General features: G+C 50.9%; 1 protein-coding gene across 2 annotated transcripts in view; it reads right to left on the bottom strand.

Moving 5' to 3' along the window:
• PLCB2 (phospholipase C beta 2) overlaps positions 1-24,960 on the bottom strand; it is a 203,852-nt gene that overhangs the window by 121,616 nt on the left and 57,276 nt on the right. For both annotated transcript variants that reach the window (XM_075330434.1, XM_075330435.1), the window contains exon 3: positions 24,597-24,665. In XM_075330434.1, coding sequence (XP_075186549.1) covers positions 24,597-24,665 — 69 coding nt within the window. The remainder of the gene's footprint in view (positions 1-24,596; positions 24,666-24,960) is intronic.

Below are 24,960 nucleotides of genomic sequence, written 5' to 3'. Positions count from 1 at the left end.
TTTACCTTCGTTACCAGTGTCCGCCGCTCTCACGCTGTTAGTGCCGGCTCCCTGCACACATAGCCAGACTACACATTGGGTAATTAACCCGATGTGTACTGTGGCTAGGAGTGCAGGGAGCCAGCGCTAAGCGGTGTGCGCTGGTAACCAAGGTAAATATCGGGTTGGTTACCCGATATTTACCTTCGTTACCAGCGTCCGCCGCTCTCACGTTGTTAGTGCCGGGTGCCGGCTCCCTGCTCCCTGCACACATAGCCAGACTACACATCGGGTAATTAACCCGATGTGTACTGTGGCTAGGAGTGCAGGGAGCCAGCGCTAAGCGGTGTGCGCTGGTAACCAAGGTAAATATCGGGTTGGTTACCCGATATTTACCTTAGTTTCCAAGCGCAGCATGCTTCCACGCGTCGCTGCTGGCTGGGGGCTGGTCCCTGGTTGCTGGTGAGATCTGCCTGTGTGACAGCTCACCAGCAACCCGTGTAGCGACGCTCCAGCGATCCCTGCCAGGTCAGGGTAGTGTGACGGTACCTTTACTTCCATAGCTATTTGTGTTCTGCACTTATTAGAAAATTGGCAGTGAATACTAGATGTAGAATTGTGTTGAGGACACCTCATTACACGGGTTTCTTGTCACGTCCCTATAATCTCGAAGTAAACACATTTTAGTTTATTTAAGCTTCACGTAACCGGAGAAGGGATTATGTGGTGAATCTCGACAATCTATATCCCGGCAATCACACATCAGCATGTAAAAGGCATTATACCAACAAAGGCAGCTGCTCCAGAGCAAGAGATCTGTTTTCTGTGGATTTACCTAGACGCATTTCCTGTGCAAATGACACCAGTAATCATATCCTACTATGCAAATCTGTGCAAAATCCTGCACACAAACCAAGGATAAAAGAGCCACAGTCAATCCCAGCTAAGATTTCATGGCATAACCTGCATTTGAATTTTGTCTAGTAACTCGGCTGTAGGAAATTAATTTTTTTATTTCTTCATGCGGTGCACTGAAAACGTATTCACCCCCTTCCAGATATCCCCTGTTGTATAGCATTTTTTTCTACAGCTCTGTATCATGCATCCGGCAGCCTCCTGTGCTGTGGTCTGTTTCCCGCTCCACTGAGCCAAAGTCAGGTTTGGTCGCTGTCCTGGTTCTGAACACTTTGTCTCTGTGTGGACACTTTGTATGTTCATTGCCTTTCTGCCAACAAGTGTTCCCTATTATGTACTGTATTTTTCATTTTATAAGACGCACCCCAAATTTAGGGGGAAAAAATGTAAAAAGAAATCAGGGTCTGTTTTATAATCTGGTGGTGTCTTACGAGGGGGGAGGTGGGGTGGCAGTGGTGGTGGAGTGGGGGTCACAGGAGGAAGGGGAGGTGCTGGTGTGGCGCCCCTGACCTGGTCAGGCACCACAGAGTATTGCACCCATGCGGGAGCAATGCTTCCAGGTAATCTCCAAAGGCCAGGATGAGGTGCACACACAAACATATAGTGACCAGGCCTCCCACATTACCAGAGGGGACCCTTGGGTAGCCAGAAGGGGTTAACTTTCAATTCCCAGCTAGGGGTGTGTTCAGGGGCTGGTTGCTAGGAAGCAGGGCAGAGAGAGAGAGGAAGTGAGAGAGTCGAGAGGAAGAAGTTGAAGTGTATGGAGGGGGAGCAGAGAAGCTCCCGTGCAGACAGGTCCTGAGGAGTGCTGTAGCTGGAAGCGGAGGAGAACGGAGTACTGTGGGTCGGCCTGAAGAGCATCCAGAGAAAGAGGGGTGGCTGAGTACGGAGATCCCGGTATCCGAGCACACAAGGGGAACTAGGTCCCCAGTACAGGCAGCAGATCATCCAGAGCTGCTTAACCTACAGGTGGAGGGGGTACTTCATGCCCTCACCACGACTACACAGAGCTTGAGCCAAGCAGCACACCAGGCCCATAAGGGGACAGGGCCAGAAGCCATCCCACCAAGGCCACGCTGCCGGCAGACGAGCCAGAGAGAGGGGAGCAGGGTGGTAACAGCTTCCCTGGAGGGGTCCTACCACGCTTCAAGCAAAGGATCCTCCTAAAACAGAAAGAGTGCAAGGAAGGCGAGTGGACAGCTACCCTCAGAACGGCCTCCTGGAATTCCTGGTTCCACCTGGTTATCACAGTGTCGCCCGGGCATCTCACCGTGACCTCCAAACAGTGAGTAAACACGTTAAAAGACTTCTTGGACTGTGTTTGAGTCATTCTGCGACTTGTGGTACTACAAACTCACACCGGGCCCTGGGGCTTGCCTCACTCTCAGGAGGCTACTATATCCGACTGCACCCACCATCAGCCCCAGGCGTCCCCTAACCTGCAGTGGCGGTCCCCACTGACCGCAATACTGAGAGTGGCGTCACGATCAAAACTGAAGATTCCCTACCTGTGACCAGCACCAGCTACGTGGAGTCCCTGAAGGTATGCACCGATACAACACCTGTGGGGCTTCACATCATCTGGCGTCACGAACAGGATAAGGACTAGACCTGTTCAGACAGGTGACCGTGTGCCTCAGAGGTCCGACCGCAAAAATTGAACCGCCGCCATATTGCCATCTTCAAAAGCGCGCGCTGCAGCCCGCGCGAGGGAGAAGAGCACCGCCCACGAAGAGGTGTGGCCGCCCCAGAATCCCCACAATTCAGAGAGCGTTCTGACCCAGGAAGTGGAAAGGGAGCGCGCGGATTTTCTGAAGAAAAATGGACGCTGCAGGAGGTAATGCCCCTGGTCAGGGCGACGCAGCCCAAGCGATGCCAGCCCCTGTCGCGCTGGACGCCGCAGCGCCTGGTGCCGGTGCCGCGGTCGCAGCTGCGCCGGCCGAGGTCGCCCCCATAATGCCAGTGTCCTTGTTGTATGCCCCAGGGGCGCAATGGCTGCCTCAATACGCCGGTAAAATAGACACGCTGACCGGGTTTAAGAAAAAGATCAACACCCTGCTAGACATGCACGCGATGACTGGTAAACAGAGGGCCGCTGTGGTGCTGGGACAATTGACTGGAGCAGCAGAATTGGAAGCTGAGTCCTGGGCCAATGATGACCGGAGCTCTGTTGAGACCATCTTTGCCAAACTAGCAGCTGCTTTTGAACACCGCACGGAGGGAGAGCTGAGAACGGACTTCTATCACTGCCGTCAGAAGCCCCAAGATAGTATAAGAGACTATGCCCTCAGGCTGCAGGCTGCACTACGGGCTCTCAAGCTGGTGGACCCTGTCAGTGATCAGGAAGGAAACCGGATGATGAAGGAACAATTCTTGCGGGGCCTGCGCTCTCCTGAGGATGGGAAGCAGATGAAGCTGTGGTCCCTGGAACACCCTGACGTGGACTTTGCCATTCTGAAAGACCGGGCAGTGAAAGCACTCCAACCCCCTGTGGACACAGACCCTGCCAGTTCCACGGCTGCAGGAGCGGAATCCTCCACGCAGGCCCTGATGACTGCAAAAGGACTCAACGCGCCAGCAGAGACCATAAGTACGCTATCCTCCCAAGTGCAGCAGCTCACTAAGGACGTCGCACAAATCCTGAAAGCAATGCAGTTGCCCTCAGAGACCAAAGTCCCTCATCAGATCCTGCTAGCCGACAACCCAGAGGACGTCCCTTGGATGCGGAGGAGAAGGGGTCCCCCAACTCGAGGCAGGAGCAGTGATCGCTATGACTCAGCTGGACAACCCATCTGTCGTCGTTGCCAGAAGGCAGGTCACTATGCAAGGGCCTGTCCTTTAAACGAGTCAAACCTGGGGCCGAGGGCCAGTCCTCAGGATTAAGAAGATCAGGCCCAAGTCGCTGCTGTGATCAGTACGTGGGTGGACGTCCTGTCCTGTCCATCGTCTTGGACGGGATCCCTACCCCGGCATTATTGGACACCGGCTCTCAGGTCACCACGATCCCGCATGTCCTTTATCGGAGGTTTTGGTCGGACGGCGATCTCCGACCACCGGACCCCTCCCTCACCATCTATGCTGCCAACGGACAACCTATAGACCAGATCGGGGTCAAAGAGGTAACCATAAAGGTGGGAAGGCAGGAAATGAAGGGACAAGGACTGATTGTTGTGGACACTGATGTTAGAGAAAGGAACCCGCAAATGATTTTAGGCACTAATGTCATAGAAAATTGCCTAGGGGAAGTGTTGTTGTTGCTTCACCAGATTGTTGAAGGTGCTGACGGCAGGTCGCAAAGAGCCTTGCAAAAGGAGATCCGAATCATTCTGAGGAAGCAACAGGTAAAACAGACTGGCGGTGAGATTGGTAGTGTACGGGTGATGGATGCTAACCCCATTGTGATACCCCCACGGAGTGAAATGATGATGTGGTGTAGAGCAGCGGTAGGTCTCAGAGGACAAGATTACCAGGCTGTACTAGAGCCCACTCATTCAGACCACTGGCCCACGATTCTGACAGCCAGGGGGGTAGTTGATGTACACAAGGGACGAGTGCCTGTACGAGTGTTGAACTGTGGGGAGGAGGAAGCCAGACTACCAAGGTACGCTACCATAGCCAAACTGTTTACATGCTCAGATGACGCCATAACACCTGTAGGTCCCCTGACACAAGCTGACTCAAAAGAGGGCGAGACCTCCCAAAAGCAGTTAGAGGACTGGTGCCAGAAACTACACGTGGGGACTGACTCTACACCCGACTACCAGAAACATGGGGTTTACAGGGTCGTGCAGGAATACGAGCAGGTCTTTAGTAAGAACCCACTAGACTTTGGTAGGATCAAAGGGGTGCAACATCACATACCCACAGGCAGTCATCCTCCCATTAAGGAAAGACATAGGCCTATTCCACCAGCCCATTACCAGCGCACAAAGGACATGCTGAAGGACATGAAGGAGGCAGGAGTCATAAGGGACAGTTGCAGCCCCTGGGCAGCTCCCCTAGTCCTGGTAAGAAAGAAGGATGGCACGATGAGGATGTGTGTGGATTACAGACGGATAAATCAGATAACACACAAGGATGCCTACCCTTTGCCAAGGATAGAGGAATCCCTCGCTGCCTTGAAAGCCTCTAACTACTTTTCTACCCTAGATCTTACTAGTGGCTACTGGCAAGTATCTGTAGCAGAAGAAGATCGGGAGAAGACGGCCTTCACCACCCCAATGGGCCTCTGTGAGTTCAACAGCATGCCATTTGGACTCTGCAATGCCCCCGGGACCTTCCAGAGGCTTATGGAATGCTGCCTAGGGCACCTCAACTTTGAAACCGTCCTGCTCTACCTGGATGATGTCATCGTGTACTCCAAGACCTATGAGGACCACCTGAAACACCTGGCTGAAGTCTTTGAAGCACTATCCCGATATGGAATGAAGCTGAAACCATCCAAGTGCCATCTACTGAAGCCAAGGGTCCAGTACCTAGGTCACGTGGTCAGTGCAGAAGGAGTAGCACCGGACCCAGAGAAGGTCACAGTCATCCAGGAATGGCCCACACCTACTACCGTCCGGGAGGTACGTCAGTTCCTTGGCTTGGTAGGCTACTACAGAAGGTTCATCAAGGGCTACACGAAAATGGCAGCGCCTTTGCAAGAGCTCCTGGTAGGCCACCCAAAGAAGAGAGGAAAGATCTCCGGCCCGCCATTTCACTGGGGAGAAGCAGAAGAACACTCCTTCAGACAGATGAAAGGGGCCTTGACGGGTGAAGAGATCCTAGCCTACCCTGACTACGGTCTGCCATTCGTACTGTACACAGATGCCAGTAATGTGGGACTGGGAGCAGTGCTTTCACAGGTGCAGGGAGGCAAAGAGCGTGTGATTGCTTACGCCAGCAGGAAGCTCAGGCCTACCGAAAGAAACCCGGAGAATTATAGCTCATTCAAGCTAGAGTTCCTGGCCATGGTATGGGCTATCACAGAGCGGTTCAAGCACTACCTGGCAGCCACCAAATTCACTGTCTTCACGGACAACAACCCCCTGACCCACTTGGATACTGCTAAATTGGGTGCCATGGAGCAGCGTTGGGTAGCCCGACTGGCGAATTATGACTTTACTGTCAAGTATCGAGCTGGCCGCAAGAACGGCAACGCAGATGCTCTGTCCAGGATGCCTCACCTAGCAGACGAGGGTGAAGATGAAGATGATCTTGAAGAGATTGAGCTGCCAGCGTTCCATCGCCATGGAGCAAAACAGTGTCGGCAGTCGCGTGCCAACCGCCAAGAGGTGACCCTGAACCCACTACCTCACTACAACTGGAAGGAGACCCAGGAAAATGATCCAGCGGTAGGCTTGGTAAAGAAACTGATCAGCCAGCCTGGCGCCAGCCTTGACAAAGGAGCCCCACCTGAGGCACAGTACCTATGGAAGGAGAGGGGTCGATTATTCATCTATCAAGACAAACTTTACAGGAGCATCATTGACCCGAGGACGCATGAGAAGGTGTGGCAAGTGATTGTACCACAGAAGGATACGAGGATGGTGCTAGAAGCCTATCACAATGGTGCAGGCCACTTTGGTTGGAAGAAACTGGAGGCCCTACTTAAAGTAAGATTCTACTGGGTGGGCATGAGATCTGCCCTAGAGAAGTGGTGTCGAAACTGCGGGCCTTGCAATCTTAGAAGAAAAGACCAGCACCGCCAGAGAGCACCACTCCAGCCCATCCAAACTAAACAGCCCCTGGAGATCGTGGCCCTGGACCATGTAAAGTTGGCACCCAGCAGACAAGGCTACAACTACGCTCTCACTATGGTTGACCACTACTCCAGATTCCTGGTGGTAGTACCAGTCAAGGACTTGACAGGTCAAACTGCAGCCAAAGCTTTCCAGACACACTTCTGTCGACCACATGGCTATCCAGATCAAGTGCTCACTGACCAAGGACCAGCCTTTGAAGCTGAAGTGTTTAAGGAGTTTTGTAACCTATACGGCTGCCAGAAGATCCGTACTACGCCTTACCATCCTCAGACCAATGGAATGTGTGAGAAGATGAACCACATCATTCTCGACCTTCTGAAGACGCTCCCACTAGAAGAACGAAGTCAGTGGCCAGAAAAGATGCCCGATCTAGTGGACATGTATAACAACATCCCTGTGAGTTCCACGAACTGCACACCGGCATACCTGATGAGGGCCAGACCAGGGAGATTGCCAGTAGATCTGGAAATGGGAGTTGAGACCCCTGAAGACCATCTACAAGGTGCTGATTGGGATTCCAACCGCCAAGCCCAATACAAGAAAGTACAAGAGTGTGTGGAGCGAAGCCTGACTCAGCAGCGTGAGAAACAAGAAAAGGCCTACAATTGAAAAGCACCTGCTGTTCCTTTGATGCCAGGAGATATAGTTCTCAAGGGAAAGAGAAGGCGTCATAAACTTGACAATCACTGGGAAGAAGAACCCTATACTGTGTTACCATCAACGCTTAGCAATGAAAAGACATGCCTTATCAGCAAAGATGGAGGAAAAACAACAGCTGTCGTTTCTAGAGATCGCTTAAAGAAATGTCCTGAACAACTAAGAATCCCTGAAGAAATTCCCAACCCTTTGCCAGTTCAAGAACCAAAAGAAAGGATGATCCATACTGCGCTTGGAGATTTTCCAGCAAGTTGGCCTCAATACAATGGAGCAGTTGTTATTCCAGTCATTACATTCACTCAATCTAGGGAAGTAGGAGACCTAGAAGCACCTGTTCAGAACCTAGAAGTGCCAAATGTAGCTGAAGCAGAAAACCACGCATTGGTATCAGTACCCAGTACACCCAGAATTCACATTGAGACACATACATCGGGTGGGAGGACACAACCTCAGACAGATGACAGTATAGTACTGCGTAGATCAACCCGCAGCAACTTTGGTCAGCTCCCATTACGCTATAGACAAAGTACAGTTTAGTTGAAAGTGACGGTATAAAGTGTAATGTTTAACCTGTTATAGTTAAGCAACGTTTAAGCGAAATGTGCCCACAAGGACTATTGTGAGACTTCCTTAAAATGTTAGACCACTGGTTATGAACTGGCTTTAACCACAAACTTTGCATTGTAAAAAGTTGCCTTCTTGGTACCAACCACAGGGTCTGCCTGTTGAGGGGCATGGCTCTGCACCAACAAGGGGGCACGCCTGTTTATGGGGCCTGCCCTCCAACACTCGGAAGCGGGTACGCCTGTTTATGGGGCCTACCTTACACCACTCCCCTCAGGAGAGGAAGATTGGAGGAAAGGTCTGGGGAATGTGATGGCCCAGACCTGGTTACCAAAAGGACCGGTGACCTACCTCCTGGAGGTTTTTGGGTGGGGTTCGGACATGTGGGTGGTTGGTGGTGGAATGGTACCTGGCATGTTTAAATGTAAATAATTGCCCCTGTGTGGGAAAAATTTGTATTTACCTTTTTTCTTTCTCTTGTCTTTGCAGCCCGAGGACGTGCTGATGATAACTAAGGGGGAATGTGGCGCCCCTGACCTGGTCAGGCACCACAGAGTATTGCACCCATGCGGGAGCAATGCTTCCAGGTAATCTCCAAAGGCCAGGATGAGGTGCACACACAAACATATAGTGACCAGGCCTCCCACATTACCAGAGGGGACCCTTGGGTAGCCAGAAGTGGTTAACTTTCAATTCCCAGCTAGGGGTGTGTTCAGGGACTGGTTGCTAGGAAGCAGGGCAGAGAGAGAGAGGAAGTGAGAGAGTCGAGAGGAAGAAGTTGAAGTGTATGGAGGGGGAGCAGAGAAGCTCCCGTGCAGACAGGTCCTGAGGAGTGCTGTAGCTGGAAGCGGAGGAGAACGGAGTACTGTGGGTCGGCCTGAAGAGCATCCAGAGAAAGAGGGGTGGCTGAGTACGGAGATCCCGGTATCCGAGCACACAAGGGGAACTAGGTCCCCAGTACAGGCAGCAGATCATCCAGAGCTGCTTAACCTACAGGTGGAGGGGGTACTTCATGCCCTCACCACGACTACACAGAGCTTGAGCCAAGCAGCACACCAGGCCCATAAGGGGACAGGGCCAGAAGCCATCCCACCAAGGCCACGCTGCCGGCAGACGAGCCAGAGAGAGGGGAGCAGGGTGGTAACAGCTTCCCTGGAGGGGTCCTACCACGCTTCAAGCAAAGGATCCTCCTAAAACAGAAAGAGTGCAAGGAAGGCGAGTGGACAGCTACCCTCAGAACGGCCTCCTGGAATTCCTGGTTCCACCTGGTTATCACAGTGTCGCCCGGGCATCTCACCGTGACCTCCAAACAGTGAGTAAACACGTTAAAAGACTTCTTGGACTGTGTTTGAGTCATTCTGCGACTTGTGGTACTACAAACTCACACCGGGCCCTGGGGCTTGCCTCACTCTCAGGAGGCTACTATATCCGACTGCACCCACCATCAGCCCCAGGCGTCCCCTAACCTGCAGTGGCGGTCCCCACTGACCGCAATACTGAGAGTGGCGTCACGATCAAAACTGAAGATTCCCTACCTGTGACCAGCACCAGCTACGTGGAGTCCCTGAAGGTATGCACCGATACAACACCTGTGGGGCTTCACACTGGAGTATGGCAATGCTGCGGGTGGTGCAGCAGGGGGCCCAAATGCTCACTTTGGGCTGCGTGCGCTGCTCTGTGCAGGAATATTGGGTGCTGCTCTGTGCAGGAATATCAGGCGCTGCTCTGTACGGGGGGCATCGGGCGCTGCTCTGTGTGGGGGCATCGGGCGCTGGTGTGTGCTGGAGCTCGCTGCAGGGGACCATTCTGAAGATGCTTGTGGAGTGGATTTCAAAGGAATGGCGGCCGGAGGCCGCACGTGTGCAGATGAGAGCTTTTGCCGAGAGCTCCATCTGCGCACGCGCTGACTCTGGGCGCCATCATTTGAAGCCCTCAGCGCCGACACCTTCAGAATGGTTTATGCCTCGCTGATAGCCACACAAGGTCTTCACAGAGCAGTGCCACCGGCCATACAGAGCCTCACTTCCCGCCGCAGAGAGCCTCACTGCAAAGAGGCTCACTGCCCACCGCACAAAGCCTCGCTGCCCGCCGCACAGAGCTGCGCCGTACAGAGCCTCATTGCCCACCGCACAGAGCAGCACTGCAAAGAGCCTGACTGCCCGTCGTACAAAGCCTCGCTGCCCGCCGCACAGAGCTGCGCCGAACAGTGCAGTGCCACCTGCCGCACAAAGCAGCGCCGCTGGCCGCACAGAGCCTCACTGCCGACTGCACAGAGCAGCACCTCACAGAGCCTCACTGCCCACCGTACAGAGCAGCACTGCAAAGAGCCTCACTGCCCGTCGTACAAAGCCTCGCTGCCCGCCGCATAGAGCTGCGCCGCACAGAGCAGTGCCACCTGACGCACAAAGCAGCGCTGCTGGCCGCACACAGCCTCACTGCCGGCTGCAGAGAGCCTCACAGCCGACTGCAAAGAGCAGCACATCACAGAGCCTCACTGCCCACCGCACAGAGCAGCACTGCATAGAGCATCACTGCCCGCCGTACAAAGCCTCACTGCCCGCCACACAGAGCAGCGCCGCAAAGAGATTCTCGCCACACAGGTCCTGGATTTTAAGACGCACCCCTCATCTTCCTCCCAAATTTTTGGTAGCACCTACTTGTCAATTTATATATAAAGTAACAGGAGAAATAACAAATAGGCAACAAAACAGACAAGTCTAAGGATTTACTGAATGGGGGAGAGAACAATTGCACTTTAAACAGTTTTTTTTAGGGATAGTTTCCATTTGGGATATTTGTCATGTCAACATATGTGATAAATGCCAATTAAATGTGGGTCCCACTGTAGTGGATATTTAGGTGACAAAATTTACTATACATTTTACAAGTTTTTTTCAGGAAAGAACAAAAAAAACTAAACATAATACAAGAAGAAAACATAATAAAAAAAATATTAAAATGTCTGGTTTCCTGCTCATTTACTTGTGCTTGCATTTTATCTATCATATAATGGCCACTATATATACAGGAGAAAAACGGGTATATGCCGCGCTTAAAAACCACTGAGGCAGAAATTATATAAAAATTTCTTTTTTATTTACAGCATTCCTACGCGTTTCAGAGACAAGGACCGTCTCCTTCTTCAGGGTAAAAGAAATCATCTTTTTTTTTTTTCCCTGAAGAAGGAGACGGTCCTTGTCTCTGAAACGCGTAGGAATGCTGTAAATAAAAAATAAATTTTTATATCATTTCTGCCTCAGTGGTTTTTAAGCGCGGCATATACCCGTTTTTCTCCTGTATATATATTTTTATTACGCTTACACGGGGCCGCTGCTTGAACCGCGCGGACACTCATATGCGCTTTAAGGAGTTGTGACTGGCACAACCCCATCAGGTGAGTGTACCTATTTCTTTCTTATCACCCCTGTTATATCGGGTAAGACCCTATTGTGCCTTTGTCTCCCCACCTCTAGATAATGGCCACTAGCCAGAGAGGAATTGGTAGGGTAAGTGTATTAATGAGTTTAACCTTTTTATGTTTTTTTGGGGGGGTTTTGTCTATTTTTTTATTTTTATTTCTGGAAAATCAAAATAATGTGTAGCACCCCTGCAGTACCAGGTGCCACAAAATGTAATTTGTGGAAACCCAAACCCCGGAATACCCGTGCCAGTCAACACACCTGCACCTTCAGGCCACATACACAACCCCAACACCAGACTGGGAGACTGCCTAGCAACAGGTAAAAGGGATGGTCACTGATTGGATAGTCGCCACCAAATCTGTAGGGAGAGACTCAGCGAGGGGGAGGGGCCAATGGTCGGTTGGGAAGTTGGCGGGGGGAAGTAATGAGCAGAGGAGGAGTGTGAAGGAAGGAGTAGAGGAGTTGAGAAGAGAGCGTAGGAGCGAGAGTGAAAGTACAGAAGGACCTGAAGTAACACCGGAGTGCTGTAATAGGAGTGAGTGACTGTGGAGTACGGAACCAGGACTCCAGGCACCGTGGGTTACTTGTAGAAGTGTAAGACTCAAGGGACCGTGGGACGCCTGTGGAAGTCTGGAACCAAGGCTCACAGGACTCAGCACGAGGCGGGGTGCAGACCCTAGGACAGCAGGACACGTTATGGTCAACTGTTAATTCTGCCAGGCGAGAAGATCTCCAGGGTCCATCGCCAACCCAAAAAAGTCTGACGCATCAGCAGCAAAGAAGGGACCAGGGATTGAACCCCTTAAATGGTACAGGCTGCCTGCAATAAGACCAAGACTGAAGAGAAGGGACTCCCAAAAAGCTCTAGGCCACGGGAGCCCATCAACAACAAGTGTGCACGGAGGACAGCCAACCCAGGTCACAGCTGGCACAGAGAACAAGGGGAGCGGGAACACCTGGAACCGGCACCAGCGGGTCCAGGTACCAGGCCAGAAACGGCAAGTTGAAACTGCAATACTGGTGTGGACTGTTTCCTTTGTGCCTCTGCACATACACTGACTGTCCCTTGCCATTGCCCCCTTCGCCATCCACTGCCTTCTGGGGCCTGTCCCTGCTTGCGGAGGGCCCAAAACACCTAAGCTGCACTACTCCCCAGCAATACCCTGCAGCGGCCTCAATAACCTGGCCGCATACCGTAAGTGGCGTAGTCGAGAACTCTTTTTTCTTTTCTTTTTTTTATTTTTCACCCCTTTTTTATCGGACCGACCCCCAGGGTCACTGAATCAGTTATCAGCCGCGACCACAACTGTATCCCCAAGGACCCCACAGCCCTGGGGCATCACAAATGCATCAAGATGTGACAGTGTTTTTCAGTTTTTCCTTAGGGCCCCATGCACCCGTTTGAGTTCTCTTTGTGATTGTGTCACATTTATTGTTGTGTTTTGTTATTGTACTATTATTGTTGGTTTCCTGTCCGCACAACAATGCAAATCTCCACTTGTGCTCTCATTTGCGTTTTTGCCGTTGAAATTAGAGAAATATGCCAAACGTAAAGTGAAGGGACGTATATCAACTGAAGTGACAGAAAAGCCAGTGACCCCGGCCAAAATCTCTGACTGATGAATAGCAGGGCACATTAATGAACCACCAGGAAACGGAGTCGGGATGAGTTAGTGTCGGACGTTTGCCAGGTTCTCAGTACAATAGGGCAGAAGGGTGGAGGAGACTGTATCCTTATATTTTAGGACAAGCAATTTTATTTCCTTCAAAATAAACAAGAATATCAAGTTTTCTTATGGTTTTTATTCTTTTAAAAAGAAGTTAATTCAGCAAGTATATGTATACCCCCCAAGAGTCCCAGATGTGGCAGGACAGTCCTGAATTTTGGAAGCTGTTTTAGGTGTTTGTCCCAACATCAACTGTATAAAGCCATCACATCCCTGGTCTAGCAAACCCGAGGACCTTCAAGTCCCATGGCTGACAGCAGCGAGCCAATCCTCAGATAAGGCTCAAGGCTCATTAAAGGGTCAACTTTGACTTTTAAGATTGCTACTTCCAATAGGGGGCACTAGAGTTTGTCTACTTCCTCCTTGAAGAGACAATTTACAGCTCAGCAGAGACGCTGAATAATAGTTGTATGTGGGGGGGGGGGAGAAGGTGTATTGATATGGGGAGGTCATTATACTGGGTAGGGTCCACTGGTGTATTTCCACTGTGGCAGCATTATACTGTGGAGAGGAGACTGTGGGGACATCCATCATACTATGTTGGGGGAATGTGGTGGTGTTCTACTGTGTGGGGGGCTATAGGGGCATCATACAATGTGTGCCTAATTATAGTGGAATATTATTGTGAGGGGGAACTCTGGGGGAATCCATCATACTATAGTGGGGGCATCGTACTGTGTGAGGGAATGTGGTAGTGTTCTACTGTGTAGGAGACTATAGGGGCATCATACAGTGTGTGGCTAATTATAATGGAATATTATTCTGAGGGGGGACATTGGGAAAATCCATCATACTATAGTGGGGGGCATTTTACTGTGTGGGGGGATGTGGTGGTGTTCTACGGAGTGGGGGTAAATAGGGGCAACATACAATGTGTGGCTAATTATGGTGGAATATTATTGTGAGGGGGACTGTGGGAGAATCCATCATACTATAGTGGCTGGGCATCGTACTGTGTGTGGGGAATGTGGTGGTGTTCTACTGTGAGGGGGGCTATAGGGGTATCATACAATGTGTGGCTAATTATGGTGGAATATTATTGTGAGGGGGACTGTGGGGGAATCCATCATACTATAGTGGCTGGGCATCGTACTGTGTGTGGGGAATGTGGTGGTGTTCTACTGTGAGGGGGGCTATAGGGGTATCATACAATGTGTGGCTAATTATGGTGGAATATTATTGTGAGGGGGACTGTGGGGGAATCCATCATACTATAGTGGTGGGGCATCGTACTGTGTGTGGGGAATGTGGTGGTGTTCTACTGAGTGGGGGTAAATAGGGGCAACATACAATGTGTGACTAATTATGGTGGAATATTATTGTGAGGAGGGACTGTGGGGGAATCCATCATACTATGGTGGGGGTCATCATACTGTGTGGGGGGATGTGGTAGTGTTCTACTGTGTGTGGGTAAATAGGGGCATCATACAGCATGTGGCTAATTATGGTGGAATATTATTGTGAGGTGGAACTGTGGAGGAATCCATCATACTATAGTGTGGGTCATCGTACTGTGTGGAGGGAATGTGGTGGTGTTCTCCTGTGTGGGGGTAAATAGGGGCAACATACAGTGTATGGCTAATTATGGTGGAATATTATTGTGAGGAGGGACTGTGGGGGAATCCATCATACTATAGTGGGGGTCATCATACTGTGTGGGGGGATGTGGTAGTGTTCTACTGTGTGTGTGTAAATAGGGGCATCATACAGTGTGTGGCTAATTATGGTGGAATATTATTGTGAGAAGGGACTGTGGGGAAATCCATTATACTATAGTGGGGGGCATCATACTGTGTGGGGGGATGTGGTGGTGTTCTACTGTGTGGGAGGCTATAGCGGCATTATACTGTGTGTGGCTAATTATGGTGTAATATTGTGAGGAAGGACTGTGGGGGAATCCATCATACTATAGTGTGGGTCATCGTACTGTGTGGAGGGAATGTGGTGGTGTTCTCCTGTGTGGGGGTAAATAGGGGCAACATACAGTGTGTGGCTAATTATGGTGGAATATTATTGTGAGGGGGACTGTGGGGGAATCCATCTTACTATAGTGGTGGGGCATCGTACTATGTTGGGTGGAATGAGGTGGTGTTCTACTGTGTGGGAGGCTATAAGGGCATCATACAGTGTATGGCTAATTATAGTGGAATATTATTGTGAGGTGGGACTTTGGGGGAATCCATCATACTATAGTGGGGGGGCATTATACTGTGTGGGGGAATGTGGTGGTGTTCTACTGAGTGGGGGTAAATAGGGGCATCATGCAGTGTGTGGGTAATTATGGTGGAATATTATTGTGAGGAGGGACTGTGGGGAAATCCATTATACAATAGTAGGGGCATCATACTGTGTGGGGGATGTGGTAGTGTTCTACTATGTGGGGGACTATAGTGGCATCATACAGTGTGTGGCTAATTATGGTGGAATATTATTGTGAGGGGGGACTGTGGGTGAATCCATCATACTATAGTGGTGGGGAATCGTACTGTGTGTGGGGAATGTGGTGGTGTTACTTGTCTTGTCTTTCACATTTGTCTGTCTATTTTTCACATTTCTTTTTTTTTCATTTTTTTTTACATCCACAAAGGATCGCTAAAACAAAACATTTTAAATTGCTTTCTTCTTTCCAATTAATTTTTTTTTTTTTTTTAAATTTGACTTTTTTTTCCAACAGGTCAAGTCCTAAAACAGCGATTTGGACTTTAAGTTTTGCACTGTCTTTTTTATTATTATTATTTTCTTTATTATTAATTCACTATAAATAATAAATTAATAAAGAATAATTAATTAATATTATTTATTTCACAAAGGAAAGACCTTCTGATGTGTGAAGTAATTTAACTTCTTTATATGTATTTATTTTATTATTGTTGATTTCCCCTGTAACTGGGGCTGGGAATAGTAGCCCAAGTTACAGGGGAAATTCATCAGAATATAGTAGAGCTGACTGGGTTTCCTACCTCCTGTTCTTTCCCTATGACCAGCAATCACATGGTGAAGAGCAGACAGCGCTTCCTATTACTGTACACACAGACCTTGTTCAGCAGTGTTTATACAGCAATCGGGAAGGCAGAGATGGTGATAAACCATCTCTGCCTTCTCTGTGGGGAGTCTGGCTGTGTCTCACTACCTGTTCCCTTCTGCAGCAGCTGCATGATCGTATGCAAGCATTGATGTTTAGTGCAGCGTAAGATGTCGGATGCTCGGACATTTTAACCCTATGGGCGGTCCGGAACTGATTAGAATTATGGAAGGCAAATGATGCAAAATTTTTAATGAAACCCAATTTCAAAGATAATTTGTATTCCCAAATAGATCAAAAAAAAAATGTCCTTGCGTCTCATAAACTGGCACTGTTTGCAGATGACCTCCTGATATATGTGACACAACCAAGGATTAGCTTACCCGCCATACTACAGGAGTTTGAGACTTTTGGTGGACTCTCCAACTTTAAAGTAAACCTACAAAAAACAGAGATCCTAAACGTATCGCTACCGTCGGTGGAAGAGGATGCCCTCAAACCCGTTTTTCCCTTTAAGTGGAACAGCAATTGCATAAAATATTTGGGGATCAGGATACCTTCTAAACACCAAGACCTATATGAACATAATTTTCCAGACCTTTTAAAAAACATACAAAAAGACCAAAAGTCAATTCAATTAAAATGGATGTCCTACCCAAAATACTATATATGTTCCAAACAATCCCATTGAATCTAGGAGAAAACTTCTTCCTCAAGTTAAAAAAGATGATCAGCAATTTTGTATGGCGAGGTACCAGACCCCGACTGAAATACTCCATGTTGAACAGGTCTCGCTGGGGCGGAGGGTTGGGGCTACCTGATTTTAAAGCGTACCATGCGGCGTCGGTGGGCAATTGCATACTGGATCTCCTCTATAACAGGGACAGAAAATTGTGGGTAGAGATTGAATGTGATCTAAACGCAACCATGACGCAGGGAATCTTCTGGTTATCATCTAGAATCAACTTGGAGACCCTGGGAATTTCCCCGATTCTCTTGTCTCTGGCTACTGCATGGAGGAGGGCCAATAGGCGATATAGGCTGACAGGGGAACCGGGCCCTATGACACCACTGGTGGGCAACCCTGCATTCCAATGCTGGCTTCATGAAATCCGTCCCAGCTTGATTTCAATGCCAACGGGAGGGATCCCACGTGTTAAAGATGTCATTACTCAACAGGGTTGCAGACCACTGTTGTCCTTGCTAGATGACCGGCCAAGAGAGCCAAGTCATTGGTTTCAATACTTACAACTACGTAGCTTTGTAGACTCTGTCTCCGAGATCTGAGATGCATAAGGACTTGACTCCATTTGACAGACTATGTTTCCTTCGAGAAACACCTCCCCACACAGTCTCGATAATCTACAACATAACAGTGTCTGGAGGGACGGGGGGGACCTGCCCGAGTATGTAGGGCAATGGCAGTCAGAACTGAGAAAGACTTTTTCCAAAGAACAGTGGCATAAGTCATTTAACCTAACACACAAATCCACCATCTCATGTAGAATGCAGGAACTCAACTATAAAATCCTCGCACGGTGGTACAGGACACCCGCCAGGCTCCACAGAATGTTTCCAGAGGTCTCAGACACTTGCTGGAGGTGTCAGACCTCGGTGGGCACAATGCTGCATGTTTGGTGGTCTTGTCCAGGGATCCAGGGATTATGGGAAGACGTCTTTGCTCTCTATAATCATTTACATCAAGTGGGAGTGACACCCTCGCCGGAAGTGGCACTCTTCTCAATGTACGGGGGGGCAATCTCTAAGGCGAAGAGAGGTCTGCTCTCATACTTCATGATCTCAATGAGACAGATCATACCGAAACATTGGGGGTCCACCTATACATTTGTGACGCCCTGGGCAAGCCAGGGGTCACAGATCACAACAACACACACACACCCCACATTCCCTGCAGGTACACCAGCTAACCTACAAATCCTTGTTGCCTTCCTCCAGGGGCTGGTGTCCACACCAGGGGGTGGAGCCAGGCGGTTGGTGTCCGCCCACCTAGGAGGTCACAGCCCTGGAGGCAGGAAGTACCAGGCAGATTAGCCCAGGCAGGGCTTGAGTAAACATCGAGTTGAGCCCAGGGAGGGCAAGTGTAAACAACAGAGTGTAGCTCAGGAGGGAGCTAGAGTGAAGTGAAACAGCAGTGAAGTGACAGAAAGCCTGAAGTTGGTCTGTGGCTGTGTGCCCAGACGGAGCCAGCAAGGTCAGCAGACGGCGGTGAAGGTCTGCAGTGGGACTGTCTGGAGGTTACTGGAAGGACCCCGTTGGCTGTGTGCCCGGTGGTCTGGAGCGGATACAAAGGGCAGTCAGCACCAGAGCAGGGGCTTTTCGGATCCCAGCAAGGCTTGGAGTCGCTGTAAATTGCTAAATCCGTTAGTGAAGGGGACGTAGATCTCCCAACAAGCAAGTCCTGATTGACGGCAAAGGTCCAACCACAACGGGGAAACACCGCCACCGCCAAGGCACCAGTTTCCCAGGGCCGGCGCCTGCGGGCAAAGTGTGGAGCTCCTCCGGCCCAGATTGCAGTCGGGGAGCGGGTAACCGGTGGGAATCCATCGCTACCAAACAAACATTTCAAAGGTGCAGGGAAGAGACCGTCACCGCTAACTGCAGGGAACCGCAGCACCGTGAACCGTCCGAGGGACCCGTCCAACCAGCCGTTTGTTTACCGAGAACTGTGTCGTGTTTACTGGCTGAGTGAGTACCTTCGTGCCGCAAGGCACAGCGCTGCCCCTGCGCCCCTGCACCCCACTGGGCCCCGGAATCACCAACCCCTACCCACGGAGGGACAACGCAACAACTGGCTGCTCCGCCTCACCATCCCCGGGACCCCCACATAGAGCAGCGGTGGTGTACACTCAATCACCACAACCGTGGGTGGCGTCACGGACATTATCCCAACACCCCAAACACCCCTTTCACTCACGGGCGAGGAGCGCCGCTCAAGAAACCCCCGGGATCCGGCCCACGGCTCGAGCCACCACTGAGCAGCTGCCGGACCCGAGCAGGAGGGGTGAGCGCGGTGTGCTGACACCCTCCTCCCCGCCCGCGACAACTTGGCGTCACGAACAGGATCCTACCGCTCTGCCGTTTGGTAGAGGTGCGCCTTGTTACCGCCGGAGGTATCCGGCAGAAAAATTGCAGAAGCCGCCATCTTTGGCGCGAAAAGTTCCCGCTCGAGCGTCTTCTCGAGCAGTAGAGGCGCGAAGGCCAAGACCCCGCCCCGAAGGAGGAGGGGCCAGAAAGAGCTAAGGGGGACGCGATGGCGGCTGGCCGCATGTAGTCGCGGCTATAAAGGCAGGGACGCCAGGACCCTGCAAACATACCGTTCCTGGAAGAAAGAGAGAAAGTCACCATGTGGATGCCGTCCCGAAGCACCGTGGCCCCCGCGCCGGGAACCGCAGCGTGGGTGGAAATCCGGACCGCGCAGCTCCACCTAAGGCTGCAGGTCAAGATGCAGCTCCTCTTGGAGGAGTGGGAGACCGACATGGCGGACGTTATAGCCACCGTGCGGAGACGCGAGGAGGAAGCGGAGGAAGGGAGGGTGAGTGACCCACGCCCCTATGTCCCGGAGGGACCGGTCGCTGCGGCTGAGGGACCCGGTCCAAGCCCTCTCCCCCCGTTGCCTCCCTCGCCACCCGTCTCGGAGGCCGTGACCCCGCCACTAGGCCCGCTGCCACCGCAACCGGTAGCGATACCCAGCCCTTTCGCCCCAGCGGACCGACCTGTAGCCGGAGCCCGAAGCAAACCGGAGGCATTACCATGGAAGGCCCCGAAGATTGTGCCAGAGACAGTCCCCGAGCAGTTTCCCGAGCCGGAGCCGATGACCCGCTCCGAGCCGAAGGCCCAGCTGCGGAAAGCCCCCGTGCCCATTCCCCACACCTCGGCTGAGGTGGCGCCGGGTTGTTGCTGCAAGGCAGCGCCCAAGGCCATGACACCGCGGGATACGCCGCCCACCTTCCTGACAGTGGGTAACGTTCTGGATGTCCCGCGGGGCCCGACCCGTGCGCCGGCGCTGGCAGCAGCGCCATACTGGGACAGGGAGCCGACAAAGCTGGGCCTGGAGATCGCGGAGAGGGAGCGAAGGAAAGCCGAGCTGGTGGCCCGAGCCATACGGGAAAAAGAGAACCTGCGGCAAGCGACCTTCCGTGTCCGGGGCCCGTTCTATGAGGGGCAGGTGAGGCGGTTTGATGTCCGCCGGGGCTACGGGTTCATATACGAACCGGGCCTGGAGGCCGAGGTGTTTGTAGCCCGGCGGGATGTGAATGCCCACCTGCCCGAGGAGCATCCTGGCCGCAATCTCATACCGGGAGACATGGTGCGGTATACCCGGCACTGCGGAGAGAGGGGGTGGTTTGCCCTGGATGTAAAGCTGAGGGGAAGCCCGGAGGGCAAGGTGAGCTCTGCACCCCCTCCCTCGGATGAAGCAGCAGAAGGACCGGAGTAGGGCAGCGGATGCCCGTTGCACCGTCCCCCGTTGGGACCACCACTGAGTTGTTTGTTTGTTTGGAAAGAATGATAAGGAAAAATGAAAATTACCGAAGAAGTCACCTGATTTGTTTGTTGATTTGCAACCGGCTGGAGCCGGCACCGTTGTCCCCGTGGGGACCGTTTAAAAATGCATGGGAACTATCCATGGACAAGCCCGTGAACTTGCAGGGCAACCACAAACGTTAGTGGCTTGTAAATATGTTGGGTACCGTTACCGTTTTCCGCAGGCCGCCTCCGGAGAGGCAGGTTGGAGGGAGGGCCCTGAGCAGAGCAGGCTGGGGCCCAGCTACCAAAAGAACCGGTGGCTACCCTTTGGAGGGCAAGGACAGATCCCGCTCGGGTACCGTGTGCTGGACTGTGGGTCAAGGGGTGCTGCCTGGGTTTTAGGGGCAGCATCAGGGCCAGGTTACTTGGGTGGGAGAGAGCGGAAACCGTAACCGTACACCGTTGCAACGTTAAAGTGATGTGCCTCCCGTTTTGGGAAGAGTTATTATTAAAAATGTATTCTACCGTATTATGTTATACCTTTTACTTTACAGAAAACAAAAAGGAAAATAAAACCGGTGTTGGACGGGCAGCCCGAGGACGGTCTGCGTTTTGCTAAGGGGGAATGTGACGCCCTGGGCAAGCCAGGGGTCACAGATCACAACAACACACACACACCCCACATTCCCTGCAGGTACACCAGCTAACCTACAAATCCTTGTTGCCTTCCTCCAGGGGCTGGTGTCCACACCAGGGGGTGGAGCCAGGCGGTTGGTGTCCGCCCACCTAGGAGGTCACAGCCCTGGAGGCAGGAAGTACCAGGCAGATTAGCCCAGGCAGGGCTTGAGTAAACATCGAGTTGAGCCCAGGGAGGGCAAGTGTAAACAACAGAGTGTAGCTCAGGAGGGAGCTAGAGTGAAGTGAAACAGCAGTGAAGTGACAGAAAGCCTGAAGTTGGTCTGTGGCTGTGTGCCCAGACGGAGCCAGCAAGGTCAGCAGACGGCGGTGAAGGTCTGCAGTGGGACTGTCTGGAGGTTACTGGAAGGACCCCGTTGGCTGTGTGCCCGGTGGTCTGGAGCGGATACAAAGGGCAGTCAGCACCAGAGCAGGGGCTTTTCGGATCCCAGCAAGGCTTGGAGTCGCTGTAAATTGCTAAATCCGTTAGTGAAGGGGACGTAGATCTCCCAACAAGCAAGTCCTGATTGACGGCAAAGGTCCAACCACAACGGGGAAACACCGCCACCGCCAAGGCACCAGTTTCCCAGGGCCGGCGCCTGCGGGCAAAGTGTGGAGCTCCTCCGGCCCAGATTGCAGTCGGGGAGCGGGTAACCGGTGGGAATCCATCGCTACCAAACAAACATTTCAAAGGTGCAGGGAAGAGACCGTCACCGCTAACTGCAGGGAACCGCAGCACCGTGAACCGTCCGAGGGACCCGTCCAACCAGCCGTTTGTTTACCGAGAACTGTGTCGTGTTTACTGGCTGAGTGAGTACCTTCGTGCCGCAAGGCACAGCGCTGCCCCTGCGCCCCTGCACCCCACTGGGCCCCGGGATCACCAACCCCTACCCACGGAGGGACAACGCAACAACTGGCTGCTCCGCCTCACCATCCCCGGGACCCCCACATAGAGCAGCGGTGGTGTACACTCAATCACCACAACCGTGGGTGGCGTCACGGACATTATCCCAACACCCCAAACACCCCTTTCACTCACTGGCGAGGAGTGCCGCTCAAGAAACCCCCGGGATCCGGCCCACGGCTCGAGCCACCACTGAGCAGCCGCCGGACCCGAGCAGGAGGGGTGAGCGCGGTGTGCTGACACCCTCCTCCCCGCCCGCGACACATTGAGAAGAGCAGACTGGGTGGGGGCTATGGATGCCCTGAGACGTTTGGAAGAGATAAGAGCATTTGATGAAGGGAGAGACTCACTATGCTTTTCCACCTGGTATTCGTGGCTTCAATTCAGAGAAACACAACAATTCCAATCCTGGTTACTCACGGGCACGCTGCCACATTGATGTTTGGCGGGGCGAAGTGGCCCTCCTGATGGGAGGATGATTGGTGCCACGTTACAGAACCCTACAGAATCTCCCCTTCTCTCTTTCTCGTGTTTTCCTTCTTTCTCTTCTCTTTCTCCCTCTTCTTCTCCTTTCATCCCTTGCTTTTCTTTCTTTCCCCTCTTTTCCTTCTCTTGCTTATCTAATTAGTGTACATAGGTTTACTTGTTGAAATATATGGCAAGATTATACAGAATGATATTGGCATCTACATATTAAATAGAACAAAAGATAAACGATTGATATATACTTGGGATAAGATGTCATTAAGGATGTTATGAAGAATTTTTCTTGTAAGACCTACGATAAAGTTCACTGTAGTATATGCTGTATAAGATTTAAATGCCCAGACCAAACTGCAACTTTTCCATATTCTATAAAACCGGGCACTACAAAATTATCTATATTCATGCTTTGTTATATAATTTTTCTTGAAAACAATAAAGAAATATTAAACGAACAAAAAATGTCCTTGAAGGTGGACAAGCCTTTTATTGAATGGAAAGAGCTGAGATCTCATTATTTACACTTAATGCTATAATGAAAACTCCCTGTAATAGTGCCTGCTGGCTGAGCGGGGGCATCAAGGATAGGAATTGGGACACTCCTCAAGATCAAGAAGGGGAAGCTGAAACGTGCAACGCGCAGCTGCTTCTCCCTCAGTGTCTATACAGAAGATGAAAGGTCATCCTGATCACATTGTCCAAGCTTTCTTATCCTTAATTTCAGTTCCCTTTTTCTTTCATGAGCATGAAGGGTGTGAAGGAATTAGATGCTACCGGTAAGCAGCCCTCCCTACTTTCAGGGTATTACTCTAGCTTTGCATGAAAAATAGTGAGTCCTTTTCTCTTTGCCTGAGCATTGGGATAATATCAGCATATTTTGCAAAACAATTAGCAAACAGATGACTTGGACCCAATGAGGCTGGTGAACTTACTTTGAATAGCCATGTCAGAATAGATGTGTAAGCTTTTATAAAAGTTTACACTCCGTCCCCACCCAACTAGCTCCTATTTGCTGCTGGATCTCCTCCAACCTGTCCTGATTATCAACTCCTCAGCGTCCTGCCTCCCTGCTGCTGCTGAAATCTCATACTGTTCAGTACAAGCTGAAGCTGTGAGTCTGGTGTCATGATTCGTATGTGCAGAACATTCTGTATTGTTCTGCTGTGCTCTCCTGCAGAGCTGGTATATGTTGTCTATAGTTCAGAGTGTTTTGCTGGATGAATGCTCTGCTGGTTGTTTCACAGCACTGGGTTCCATACTGGTCCTCGGAGGTGCTCTCACAGATGCTTCTCATTCCCGGTGATTGCTCTGCTTCATTAGAGAGCATGTTAGCTAAGAACAACGCCAGTCGTACTTCCTGGTTGCAGTTGTGCTGTTGGCTCTCGTGGTGCTCAGTGTTCAGATCTTGGTCTCTCAACTCTGGACTGCTGTTTACCCGTTTCTGCCTGTCCTACCCTGTTTACTGTTGTGACTTCCCAGTTTCTGACCTCGGACTTCTTCCTGACCGTGTCCTCGCCTGCTCCCTGAATCTTGTATGTAGTCTCTCAGAACCCTGACCTTCGACTTGTACCTCAACCTCATCTCTGTCTGCCCCCGTGTACTGTCATGCCCTCCTGGTTTATGATCCCAGCCTGTCTGACTACCTCTCCATTTACTTCATTCTAGTAGCGCCACCTAGTGACAGTCATCACATTAGTCAGGGTGGGCAAAGACTAAAACTCTCTCACTTGGAACACCCTTTAGCTGGACACATTATATTAGCAATCTGATGTGGATTTGCAAAGTAAGTACACCAACCTCGTCAGGTCTATTAGATACATATACTAATGTTTGTAGATAGTAAGTGCTGCTTCAAGGGACCAGTAAGGAAAATGTAATTACTAATTTCCAGTGACTGCACATAAGTGCTCATGGGAACTCTGTAACCAGAAGTAAATATAACATAATATAAATATAACAGCAGAATACATCATACTCAACACATCTGTTTTCTGTTTTCCACCAATAATAAACTACCTTGGGGATTTTGGCATGTTTCCCAAATCGTGTGTCCCGGACGCTGGTCAACTCAATAAATTCTATTTCCTGTATAAATAAAAATATTTAAACAAATAGAGAATAAAAAAACTTTAACACTTCTAAGATATTTTCAATTATGACAAATTCTAAACAAAGCATTAAAGAGATTTTAATTGTTTTCTTTTCTCCCATTGACAGAACTCGTTCTCACATTTCCCTCCCCCGCTGCTCTGATCCCTTTTTCCAGGCTGCAACCAATCATTGAGTTAAAGGGCATCTGTCAGTGGGATCACCCCAAATAAGCCATCTATATGGGCATGTAGGTCATAAGAAGTTGAATAAAATGACACCCTGATATCTG

This window comes from Anomaloglossus baeobatrachus, chromosome 12 (assembly GCF_048569485.1).
Source record: "Anomaloglossus baeobatrachus isolate aAnoBae1 chromosome 12, aAnoBae1.hap1, whole genome shotgun sequence".
NCBI lineage: Eukaryota > Metazoa > Chordata > Amphibia > Anura > Aromobatidae > Anomaloglossus > Anomaloglossus baeobatrachus.
This window is presented reverse-complemented; position numbering and strand designations above follow the sequence as displayed.